The sequence below is a fragment of the Parambassis ranga genome, chromosome 9 (assembly GCF_900634625.1).
Source record: "Parambassis ranga chromosome 9, fParRan2.1, whole genome shotgun sequence".
In the NCBI taxonomy this organism is placed as follows: Eukaryota; Metazoa; Chordata; class Actinopteri; family Ambassidae; genus Parambassis; species Parambassis ranga.
In genome coordinates this window covers 1344296-1357547 of record NC_041030.1, presented here as the reverse complement: position 1 = coordinate 1357547, position 13252 = coordinate 1344296, and the positions used below count along the sequence as shown (strand labels likewise).

At 40.4% G+C, this 13252-nt stretch overlaps 1 protein-coding gene across 1 annotated transcript; it reads right to left on the bottom strand.

The window, feature by feature from the left end:
• Positions 1-537: 537 nt before the first annotated feature.
• Positions 538-11265, bottom strand: piwil1 (piwi-like RNA-mediated gene silencing 1). Its single transcript, XM_028414016.1, has 21 exons — positions 11214-11265; positions 10708-10806; positions 9205-9307; positions 8947-9075; positions 8629-8843; positions 8395-8516; positions 7532-7612; positions 6846-7043; positions 6546-6654; positions 6292-6418; positions 6035-6152; positions 5676-5790; positions 5410-5597; positions 4395-4467; positions 3811-4011; positions 3028-3131; positions 2888-2958; positions 2648-2801; positions 2315-2440; positions 2085-2232; positions 538-763 (listed from the first exon to the last, which is right to left on the bottom strand). Exons 2-21 carry the CDS (start codon positions 10774-10776, stop codon positions 647-649), a joined length of 2568 nt encoding a protein of 855 aa, XP_028269817.1. The 5' UTR covers positions 10777-10806; positions 11214-11265; the 3' UTR covers positions 538-646.
• Positions 11266-13252: the final 1987 nt, after the last annotated feature.

The window sequence follows — 13252 nt, the reverse complement described above, 5'->3', positions numbered from 1 at the left end:
CACTATAAAGTTTTAACTGAAACTGCCAAAAAAGAATGTATGCAAAACATTCTATGACACTTCCTGTACAATTCTCGGCCAAACAGCCATGTTAACCTACAGTAAACTGGTGAACATCTTTTCCTACATGTGTGGACCACGTCCTCAGACATTGCTTCTATTCATTTTGAGTGACTGTTGCTCTTTTTGTACTTTGTCCATTTGTAAAATTGTTTTTAAATGTTTATACTTGATTTTCAAACTGCCTTTTTTGTACATTTAACTTTATAATCAAACAGTGCAAGCTTTCCCCATGGTGTCTTGAAGACCACATTGTTTAAAAGTCTGCAATTGTGTGCTAGCTTTATAAGAATTATCTGCCTATATTGATGGTTACAAATTATTGTGTGGGTGTGCATGTGCAATCTTTTCTAAAAAAAAAATCTAAATAAATTTGATATTTTGTAACATTTGTATCTTGAAATGACAACACATGGAAAGGTTTAATAGAACCACCTTAAATACAAAACAACATGTTTTTCTTTGGCTGTCCTCATCTACAAACCACTGGTAGGGGCTCAGCTATACAAAAACTGAACATTTCCAACGATAAAAAAAGATCTAACTAAAACAATGAACACACTTAACATACTGCATCAAAGAATCCTTAAAGGTAGAACAGCAAGTCATCCAGTTCCACGCTGGGCTCTCTGTGGATGCTCTGACCCACGAGGAAAGCCAGCTTGTGGGCATACTGGCATGGAGCAGGCACTTGGATGATCCCCTTAAGCACAAATAACAAGACAATGAAGCACACCTACGAATTACAAAACATCTTTGACCTTTACATACTTCATGGGGGAAATTGATTTCCCATATCATGTGGATATTTTAGTTCAACTGAACCCATCAAGTTTTAAAGTGTAATCTTAAAACCTCTTCAGACCAGTCAGCCAAGAAAATTCGCAAACCTTGCAGTAATCACTCTCAATTTCCAAATGTTGTATTTCAAAATACATGGCTCAAAGTAGGGCTGAACGATTTTAAGAATAAATTGAATTGCGATTTTTTCTGGCAAATATTGCGATTTCGATTTCATCCACGATTTTTTTCAAATCATGTCAAACATGTTTCTGTGTAAATGACTTCAGGTAGCTACTCTGTCACTTCTCAAAAACTATCAGTAGATCTAAAAGTAAACTCTGATAACGTGCACTCAGTATTAGTTTTAATAAACATGAAAATTTAAATACAGAACAAAATAAGGTTTTATTTCAAATAGGTTAAAAGAAGACTAATGTAGTTCTGTAAAGTATTATTCAACAGTCATTTAAACAGACTGAAGTGTGCCTCCTAAGGTTAAACAATAAATACAGCATTGAGACTTAAGTAACTCTTAAAGTTCAATGTGATTTAGAACAAATTATCAAACTTTCATGGGAATCATATCTAAGGACAAACGGAGCTGCTGCTGTCACCTCTGTCCACCGTTTAGTCCTCATATTCATTCATCAAATGCCTGCGTTATTGTTTGGTGACGTCATTAGCTGTTGCCTCTGTCTGCATCTGATGTACACACACACACGCGACAGACACACACACACACACGACACACGCGACACACACACACGCGACACACACACACAGGTGTAGAAGAGCTGCTGACGGCACAACAGCAGCGAACCTGAATATAAGGAGCTGGTAATGTTCAGAGAGGTGGGCGCGTACGTGCTCGTAGCATTTACACGCGGCCCTTCCACTGCGACTCACGTCGCGCGCGCACACAGACACAGGCTTAGAAGACACGCTGCTGCTGCCGGCAGAAACAGCACCGAACATAAAGGTGGAGTACGTTTTAGGGACCAGTTCCTCCGTTTTCTTTTCGTTTCCAGCCGTAGCATTTGACAAAACAAAACCTGATTCAGTTAGGAGCAGTGCAAAAAATCGCGGCTTTGACGATCTCAAAATCGCGTCATCTGAGATCGCGATTTTCGGTCTAAAACGATAGATCGTTCAGCCCTAGCTCAAAGCAGTTTGAATAAATTGCAATTATAATAAACACTCATCATTTTTTTAAACTCATACAAACTGATCTCTGAGCCTACCTGCCAGTTGTAGTACATGTGGCACAGCTTGTAAGTGAGCCGCTGCATGTGGTCAGGTTTTAGCCCACTGGTGTCATACACAACATTGTAGTGGGTTGGCGAGACGCTTCCACAGCGAACAGCTTGGCTCACAATGTAGAAATCATACCTAGCAAACGTCAACAGCCGCAACAATTCACTACCGATAATTCACCAAGACTACTCCAACAAAATAAATATTAAGAACGTACCACTCTGGACGGGTGACATCTGTGTCAACAACGGTCCCAGGAGGAGGGTTGGTGGCCTTGCCATTGATGTAGGTAAAAAACCTGCTGCTTATGCGCTTCTTCACCACTACCACACTCAGCTTGGGCCTACAACAAGCATGGAGAAACTAAAGTCAGCACGCAAGAACCAGAAGAATAAAACAAAAACGAACAAAATTAAAACCACAGAAAAATCTTATTAGTCTTCCTGCTGAATACAGGTCATTGTATATTGTCAGCACTTCCATGCCTGAAATCAAACATTGTTTCTTGGTTCAGATCCACTTCACAGTTTAACTTTAGACTTAAACTCACATGTAGTCCTGGCCCATTGACTTGATGGCTTCCATGATCTGTGAAATCTCATAGCCGACCACGCTGTGCAGCTGGCCATCTCCCACTCCGTCTCGGTACACAACAATACGTGAAGGCAGCACCTTGTTGAACTTGACGTAGTCTTTTAATGCAGCTGGAAAACAATGTTTCAAAGTAAGAGCAGGTGTCTTAGGGAGCATATTAGAAGCAAATATTGTTAAACTAAAGAAAGCAACTTGCCAGTTAAGGCCATCTTCAGCCCGTCCATGAGTTCCTGACCTTTGTGCTGCAGCACACACTTGGAGAACCACCTTGAAAAAAGGTTATATATGCCATGAAACCACACCAACACTCAGCCCAGTCACGGGTATGGTTCTAACCTGGTCATGTTCTGGTTGAGGCTGGCCACAAGAGCTCCAATGGACCTTTTCCCAGCAGCAGTGTCGTGGTAGCAGTCGATGCCCACAATCATCAGCTGTTTGAGCTGCATGAACAGGTATGACAATTAGAGCTGTCCCCCAAGCCTGAGAAGTGCATTTTCATTGACAGACTTTAAGAAGCCTAAACCCGTTTACAGCCCACTGTTCAAACGTGCGCACGCACAAAGCTCTTTTGTCAAGAATGACAAAACAATTTATTCATGACTAATGTAGGAAGCTAGGAAAAAAAGTAAGAAAACATTTCGATTCACAAGTTAAAATACATGGTATAAATTATCATCCATTTCCCAGCCTCTCTGTTGACTTGGTGCCCAGTCTGCCCTATGACACACAGTTATCAAAATGACTAGTTCCCCTAACTGGTTGTGTGGACACATTACAACCTTTTATGTTGCTTACTGAAATCACTGTTATTGCTAACAAAGAATTAGATTATCTATTTCTTTTGTTTTTCTGTTATCCATAACAAGTGCCAGTAATTAGTGATACCTCAGTGGGGGGGAAATATGTTGCTTAATTGTTTGAAGATGCATTGACTCAAGTTGCTTTATAACACATCAGTAATCGAATCGTTGGCCCCTGAATTGTGAGGTACCTGAAGATTTACACCCCTAGAATAGTCCCACTTTACCTGAGCTGGGATAAATTAACCACCCGAACCACCTGCAAGCCCAGCAGACACTTCAGCTCTATTCATAGTGAATGTGAAGTGAGATGACTTACCGGGATTTCAACGCTCCAGAGCTCTCCTCCCATCTTGCAGGCCATCTGCAGTGCAATCTTGGTGGCCACTGTCATGAGTGCCTGAGGTCTGCTCAGAGTACGGGCCACTACACACTGGCTGGGAGTAGGGCAGTCCACACACAGGTATTTCTTAACACTGTCGTACTTGTCCTTCCTGCTGCTGGGGAGGACCACCACAACCTAATCAACAAAAAACATTTGTCAACACATCACTGTTCCTTACGACTCACGTCATCCAGGTCCATTCCTGATGTCCAACATACTTAACTGTAAGTGAGCTCAAATTGTCAATAGTGTGAACATAGTCATAATGTCCTCTCAAGTCCTCTCTTTTCACAAGGTTTAACTTTCAAATTGCAGTCTTGAACTCATATTTCTATTTTCTGTAAACAATGTCTATGCTCTTTATTTTACTCAACACATACCTCAGAGGCATGCGATTAGTGTGACGGATGTCTGTATATTGCTGCTGCAATAGCTATATTTCCCGGCTGGGGATGAATAACGTACTTCTATTGAATTCTATTCTAATCTATTTTATTCTGAATGATTCCCTCACTGACCATCTGTGTTTGGGGTCCAACGTTGTGCTGCAGGGCTCTGAGCAGAGCCTCCTGATGATCTTCATATTCAATCCTAAACAGAAGAGCACAGACAGGATGACAAAATTACATTAACCAGACTGGCATCACCAAACGAGTAGAAACAAAGTCTGGAACTTGTCCGTTCATTTTTATTTCCAAAGAACCATTGTCAACATTTGAATATACATCAATGCATTATGAATCCCCAAATACTACAGACCCTCAGCTTGTTATTAATTCCCAGAAACAATTACAAAATGAAACATTTGATATAAAATGGCATCTTACTCAAATGCAGTTTATTTCAAAATAAATCATGTAAATTTAGAACGTTTTGATGAGCGACAGCGTCAGTTACACATCAGTTTACAACACCACAGTGCTGCCCACTTTCCAGCTTTCATGCTGAATCTAAAGCGAATTTACAACTGTCCTGCTGACTTTTGTCAAAAAAGAATAAGACAAATCTAGTGACTGAAGCAAACACATGTGATGGACATTTGGTTCTATGTATTTTGGTGAAAGTTTCTGATTTACATAAAGAATAAATACAGATCGTGAGGATCATCTCTAAGTGACCGTCTCCCATGTGGACCTGCTTTGCTCCATGCACAGTTCCCATCCATCACATTAGTTGAGCTGTTTTGCGCACAATAGTACAGCAGTCAGCAGCGCATTACGCACACACAGGTGCAGATTTATGCTGCAGTAACTTCAGGAGAAGTTACCTTGATGTTAACTGGGCTGTTTTCATGTGTCTTGTTTTGGTATGTTTGCTCATTATTGGGTTAACTTGTTATTCGTTTGTAGCAAATGGCACAATGCCCTGATTACTGGGTATGATTCTGCACGTGAACCCTTATTAAAAATGACTCATTTTATGTTGTTACCAATTAAAAAGTTGACAATAGAATACAAAGTTTATATTAATGTCATCTCCTGATTAGCGCGATAAATACAGCAAACAACAGCACCTGATGTGCCATGAACTCACATGACAGCTCTCTGTATGCGGACACCCAGTGGACCTGAGACTTTGCCGAGGGTCTCCAGGAGAGACTGAGCTTCTTTGCTGTTACGCCGAGTGTAACAAAGGAGCCAGTTATTCAGTGGAGGAGCATTGATCAGAGAAATCCCACGCATCTCTCTGGACCAATCAGCTGCCATGGGGTTGTATTCATACTAGGTGACAATCACAATTAAGTTTACATAAATAAGTGCATTTAATTAAAAATGACTGTAATTACAAGCAGGCCATACTGATCTGGGTCCTTGGAAAATCCTTTCCCCTGGGAGAACCCTGCCAGTTAGACTCAGAAGTTGCTTATCAAAGCTGAGTCCCCACTTATCCAACTCTTCCTGTGCCTCAGGAGTCCTAAAAATTCAAGATTAAAAAAAAAACACAAATGTTGTAGCTTGCAAATGCTTTTGTGGATGTTAAAGGTAGGGTAGGAGGTTTCATTCTGATGCACTCTTTGTTAAATTATTAATTTTGTGGCATTTGACAAACTGCATTTGTCATACAACTGATTTCTCCACAGTCCACTGAATGTAGCCGGTAAGGTCTGATTTACCTGGTCACTGTCTATCTGTTCAAAAACCAGACAAACGTCACTCACATCTGTATATTGTTGACGAATCTGGTGAGACGCCCCTCCCTCTGATCTGGGGTCAGTCTAGTGTGGGAGTGCAAGTCCTTCATGATGGTAAAGTCAGATCGCATCTTATCAGTCAAGCCTGTCAGTCACAATGAATTCAACTGTTAATTCAAGAGTTTTGAGTGGATTACCAAGGAGTAACATTCAAACAGATAAAAGATATTTACCCAAGCTGAATGTCAATATTAAGTATGTTTAAGACGTAAAACACTGCAAACCTGTCAGGTAGCACAGCTCTGGGATGAGCAAGGCTGGGCCAGAAAGGGGGCGTCCACTAGGACCCAGCTTCTTCACATTGCTGATCAGCAGTACCTGGTTTTTATCAGTAATTTCCAGGCCATATTGCTATGACCAAAAAAAAGTATATATCTCAGTGCATCAATTAAGCACCTTGAGACAATTCAGATCATAAAAATTGACTTGACTGCATTTTTTCAACATTTAAACCCTCTTGCACTTGCATGACGCTTACAGACTTGTAGTAGTCTGTGAACAAAATGTCTGCATCTCCTCTCTTGAATGTGTTGGTGGGATTGTGATCCCAGGCAATGTCGTCAATCCTGTAGGTCTTGTTGTTGTACCTTTAAAAAAAAGAAAAAAAAAATACATAAGTGTAGAATCCAACAGTCAAGAGTCAAGTAAGCTTGTGCTGAGGTACTTTGACACCGATGAGAAAACTTTGTTTCTGTGTCAAAAAACTTCAGATAAATGCAGAGCTTAAATATGAATAGAACATAGAATTAACTGCATGAGCCATGAAGAAGGAGCTTACTTGGTGAGGACAATGAGACCAACAAGCTCCTTAGCACAGATGTCAGGGAAGCGTTGATCTCCGAACTGTTGCCTCAGGTTGATCATGAGGTCAAGGACAGTATCACTTCTCAGCACTTTGTGGCTAACATCAGTGCACATCATGATGGATGACTCATACTTCAAGATGGTGCTGGCATAGCCTGGCCAGATGGTTAGCCTTAAATTAAAAAAATAGATTTACTCATTTACACTCCATCACCACTACCACCATAACTTTAATGACTCTCTTTATCTGTCAACATGCTATTAGTTACTTCACAGGTAAAAAAAATATATAAATATTTTAGTTTAAAACACTTTTAAAATGTAAAAAATGTTAATTAGCCTGGCCATAAAGTTACTTTTTTGTCTATTCATAAGAAAAGCTCAGTCATCAAAGTAGGAAGAAATATTTGACATCGTTTCCCCTTTCCTTCCTTGGAAAGCGCAAAACAGACTTAAGTCAATTAGATACATACAATTGTTAAAGTCACTTTGTCTGAACATTTAACATCTAAATGTAAGGCCAATCAACATATATCAAGTCATACCACTGTAAATACACACCCCCCGCAAAAAAGCTTTTAGACATGAAGAGAACTGCATTTTAAAGGTAAAACTTCAAAACACTTTTTAAAACAATACAGACAAGAAGAGCTCACATACTTGTGCTGCGGGATATTGAGAGGATCGTTGGGGCTGTAATAGTTGCGTCCAATCTGCTGCATGTTGAGAATTCTCAAGATTCTGTGAAAAATACACCACCACAAATGAGACATTTGTGAGTTTACTATCAAAAATGCTGAAGTGATGCTAGAAACTACTCCAAGTTTCATTCATTACATATAATCATTTGCATCCATTTCAACATTCACAACAGTTACCATCATATGAAATCAATGGATTAGTAGTTTGGTTCATTACTGTGCAATAATTGATGTAGAAGAAAGCCGGACAAAACAAAAACCACTGACAGTAAAAACTATGGACAGAGCTTCCGTGACGTCACCCGTTTGTTTCTGAAGAGCCGTTTTGAGTCTCAGTGGGAGGTTCCGGGACGTGATGACCGCCGCCATGTTGGCAGCGTCATGTCAACTAAAACTCCGAATATGGACAAAGAGGGGGAGCTCGAGCGGGGTTTAGGGGGGCGGGCGATCGTGGAAGCAGGAAACTCACGCTGTGATACGTCAACTGTCTGTCACTCAAGCGGCAACGCCCATAATTAGGCGTAATTTTAAGTCCGAATACTATTGAAACGAGTGAGTTGAAAAAAAATTCACCCCCCGTACAATTGACACTAGAAGAGAACCTATCATCTGAAACCACAGCGATTTTTTTGTACCAGGCTGTAAACATGTTAATTTCTGCTGTGAAGTCGGCCATTTTAACATGGGAGTCTATGGGAAATTACTCGCTTTTGGAGCCAACCCCCAGCTGTTGCAGCGTGAATTACAAGTTTTGACACTTCCGCATGGGCTTCCACTTTGAGCCCCGAAGGTTGCCGCTTGACAAAAACATGGAGCACTTACCTTCTGAATATAATATTGTAAAACTGAAGGCAGACTGGTGATGTGGGTGGCAGTTCATTTGTCAAGGTGACAGTTATCTGAACCTTCTCGCCGTTCCTGGTCTCACTGTACAACTTTGTCTCCTGAACACAAGATGTAACATTTTTCCATTACAATAAGGAGAACCCAGATTGCTCCCCTCCTTAGAAGTAAGCATAAAGCCTTGATTGTTGTCTGTATGAACAGTCAGAGTACCTTGTTGTGCAATCTGTTTGGCAGAAAAAGCAGTGCTCCATCAAAGCTCCGCACTGATCCAAGTGCTTCCTCATGCTGAAAGAGGAGGGCAGATCTCAGGCGCCGAGACTCCATTGGTGGATTGAAGTCCACATGGTATTGATACAGAACCCACTGGGGGCGAGACAGGATGCGAAAGAAGTTTGCTGTCAATGGAATGGCAGAACCAGTTGTTCCTGTCGAAGCACAGACAAACAAGGAGGGAAATGATAATGCTGTTCCCTGACTAATGTGAACATTTATTTACCGTTAGTTTAAGTTCATTTCAGTTTGACAAACCAGACTTTGACTCCTTCACATGTTCCATTGCTTGTCTGGTGTAAATCCCAGAATCATGAAAATCCCCCCGACGTCCACCTCTCTCTCCCAACTTCACCTGCTGAAATCCAGCTGAAATCTGCAGAATGCCTAATATAAAAGAAGAATGTTTGGACAATAGGTGACTAAATATTCACTACCTTTACCTCTCTGTGACTTGAATGCTCTGTTCACTGCATCACTGCATCACTACAGCACTATTCTGAAAAGTTATTGTACCTTCTGCAGCATATGGTCCTGGCGCACCTTTCTGCCTGCCTCTACCAACCCGCTCCCCCTCAGCAGAAGGGTCAGCTGCTGGTGCAGGCTCTCGAGCTTGGCTCTTCAGCAGTGAAAGGAAATCAGAATCAGAATTATTTATTTATCCCCGAGGGGAAATTCTTGAAATAATAATAATAAAAATAAGTTAGAGTTGCTGATGTAGTTCTGTCCTTTAAATCAATGCTTACAAAATTATTTTGATGGCAAATTAACTTATAACAAGTAACTCTGTGTTTTTGGGTATGAAGACACAGGAAAACTACGCACATTACGCCAGTGCTTTCCTCACTTCACTGGCTACTGGTGAAGAAATGAGTTTAAGATTATTTTATTTGTTTTTAAGTGCTTGCATTAGCTGGCCCCGGATTATTTATCAGACCTCTTGGTATTGCATCGGCCCTCCAGTGCTCTTAGGTCGGCTAACCAAATGACAAAAACTAGAGGTGACCGGGCCTTCTCAGTCGTGGCTCCCACTCTGTGGAACCCTCTGCCTCTAGCTGTGCGGTCGGCAAATGGCCTCCACAATATCTCTACTCAAGGCACAGTTGTTCACCTTGGCCTTTGCCTGAGTATTGGCAGCTCTTTGGGGTTTTATGTTTTATGACTGTACCTTTGTTTTACTGCATTTTATTCTATGTATTTTAATGTTAAGCACTTTGGTGGGCGATGCCCTTATAAATGTGCTATTTAAATAAGATTGACATTGACCTGCTTTATGGCATATGTCAAGCATACAATACTACAGCCAATTAAAGTCAGCAGCTAACTATAGAGTCGTGTTTGTTATTTCCTGAGAAGATATTATGGCAGGACTGGCTAATGCTCACACGAGAGCTGTAAACCAGAGACATGCTGGCAATGTGGCCTTGTTGCTGTTGGATTAATAACAAATTGTCTGCTTAGCTTCTATGTTGTATGCTTTAAAATGTTTTGTTTAGCACCGGATTATTGGCTACTGAGCCTGGGAGCAAACACCACACAAGTAAACGCAGGTAACTGCAGCTGGACTGCAGCTGGACTGCATGTAATAATGTGTGTAGTTTATATGAGGACATTGTTTTTAAGTGCGCCGATTCATTTACTGTGTCTTACTGTGTGTAAATACATAAACATTTTTAATGGCATTCACGAGGAGGCTTCCACAGCACAGTGTACCTAGTACAGAGAGATAGTGAAGGATGGGCATTTTTTTGTTAGATTCAATTGTGGCAATTTCCTTCAAGGAGGAAAACCGTTTAGATTTTGCCCACTATGTGAGAAATACCATCAAAATCACTACACACATTTACTTCAACATAACACAAATTTACTTTTTAACATAATGTTAACTGGCAGTCCCAAGATGTTGACTATCTGACAACAGTTTGCAAACGTGGCTTCACCTTTTGTACTAAGTAAACTCTTGATATAAAAATGGCGACCTTACATATGACATCTACTTAAAATGGAGACCACACTTACAGCTCCAGGTGCCACGGTCTCTTGGCCGCGTGCTCTGCCGCGGGATCTTGCTCGCGCTCTTCCAGACATTTGCAGTTCGTCTCAAACTTGATGAAAACTCTAAAATTAAGGAAAGAAGAGCTGTTAGCGCTCAACGTGTCCGCTTCAAGTGTCCCTGCTGCTCGAACAACGGCTTACTGCTAGAGTTCGAGGCCCACATCCGGGGCCTAGCTTAAACGTTAACTAGCTAACCACTGCCAGCTAACAGCGATCAATGAAAACTAAATAATTACAGAATATGAACAGTTTTGTTGGCATAACAAAATTAATTAGCCTCTGATGCTTACTATAAGTTACAGGAGCGTTTGTTAGCAACTCTGTTAACTTATTAACATGAATATTATATATGTTAGCCATGACCTTGCTGCCAGGAGAACACAACTAGACAAAACCCGAAACTTATATATAATAACATTTCATTAACTTGCAACGTTTAACGCTGGATAAGTTTCAAAGGAAACACTTACTCTGAAGACCTTCCCTGAAGCTCCGGACTCCACAAGATGGTTTACTCACAGGTGCACAAGTGCAGCAATTTTGTTCCGCTTCACTGAGGAAATTAATACGCCTATACATTCGTGTCGCTCTTCTTCAAACGCTGTTTGGATTCAAATGGTGCATCACTATCTAAAATTTATTATTTATTTTATTTTTTCTATATTAATCGCATGGAGAATAAAAAGAAAGATCTCTAACATATAAGAACTATATTTTTAGGCGCAGCGATCCGTTTCAGCTGGGGCTGTTCTGACTACAACTTGCTTTGAAGCTGCGGTCTTAATTGTGGCCACTAGATGGCAGCAGAGTGGTAGATTAAAAGTGCAGGTTTCTCACCACAGATCAGTGAGGAGTCGTTTTCCATCATTTTCCTGTCACAGCTGTCAAATAAAACACATATTCCCTGATAAATTATCTTTTCACAATGGTATTTTTTATTGTTTTCTTTGGTGAATGGTAACTTAAATGGTGCCAAATTATTGGGAAATTAATGAAAACAAGAGTTTTATTATTATTATTATTATTAAGGATTCATGAAAATGAAGTGTCAGGAATGCTTCACAAATGAAATTTGGCAGATCTTATGCCTTTCTTTTAAGAACGAGCTGTTACTTCTTTCCAAACTTCCTTTTTCTTCACATGCTACCATTAAAACAGAACTTAGCACCTCACAGAGCTTTTTAGGAAGTTGTCTTTCATGTCTGAGATCCAAGAGTGATTACATATTCAGTCCTGAGGGACCAGTCTGCAACGACCTGCTTTAGTCACTGTTTACCTGCTGGAAGAAAACTGCAGGGAGTTGAAACTAAAGGCAGGAACATAAATGTCAATCAATTAAATATTCTAATTAATATAAAAAAGATACTCAATTCGCAAACTTTTGTTATGGATTCTATTAATTGTTGGATAGTTGCGGAGTCAATATTAGACACACATGTTGAATAATATACAACTTCCATAAATGTCCAGTGCTGTAAAAGCATTGATAAAAAGAAGAAAGTTTTCTTCAATAGTCAAGCTATCTCTTAAAAAACAACAAAAGGCAATGGACAAAATAACAGAGTAAAAAATGAAAGAGAACGAAAAAACGAGGCCAGAGAGAGGACTGCAAGCTGAGTGCTGTGAGGCTGAGTAAGGTGCACCCTGCCAGGGACGTTGATGAATGCGCTTCAGGCTTCAAGCTCGCCCTGCAGCCCCCAGTGGTGTGGATTCCACGCTTACGCTAATCATGCTCTGTGAGATACTACGGCCCAAAGCTGATGAAAGGAAACATGGAACTGAGTTAGTATATCAAACATGGCTGCAATTTTTATCCTTGCATTCTAATCAACACAACCAAGGATATCATCACTAAAACTAAACCAGTTTCTATATCACACTGTTTGTATCATAGTCATAGTTTCAATCCTTTTTCTGTTTTAGGCATTTAAAACAAAACACAACCAAAGCAGTTGTTCTCTATTGAGCTTGAACCACTGATTTTAAAACCAAAACATGGGAGGATTCTGAGTAAAAGGGATCTATCCTGCCACCACATCAGTAAGCAGGTTCGTAGATTCAGATCGTTTTCCCTTCCATGGAGCCTAATCTGCTCTGCATCAGCTGTGTTGCCCCTTGAAACACACAGCCACCACACAAATATAACACAAACCATGAGTTGAGTTTCTAAAGCTCATGCAGAATGAGCAAGCAGACAGTATGTCAAACTGAATGCAAACTGCAGGTCTATTTGTAACCAAGAGAGAAACGCTCTTCGGCTTTGACCTACGTCAGAAGGCGGAGATCATTCCTGAGAAAATACTTGAAGAAATAATATATATTTCCATGTAATATTTGAGCTTCTGCTTCATGATGTATTAGCAACAGAAGCATGATGCCAGCATCTGGATGTAAATCAGTAACTAAATATTTGTGTTGTACAATATCTTTGCAGCAACCAAATACATTAGTAAGTACATGACTTTTTATTACTGTATGCACCTCCAAAGTAATACTCACACCAACCACC

Excerpts from the sequence above, each read along its gene's own strand:
- piwil1 (XM_028414016.1), bottom strand. The coding sequence starts at position 10,776 with ATGTCTGGAAGAGCGCGAGCAAGATCCCGCGGCAGAGCACGCGGCCAA. Across the intron at positions 9,076-9,204 it reads AGGACCATATGCTGCAGAAG|GCATTCTGCAGATTTCAGCT; the intron begins GTACAATAACTT and ends CTTTTATATTAG. Across the intron at positions 6,655-6,845 it reads GGTCTCATTGTCCTCACCAA|GTACAACAACAAGACCTACA; the intron begins GTAAGCTCCTTC and ends TTTTTTTTAAAG.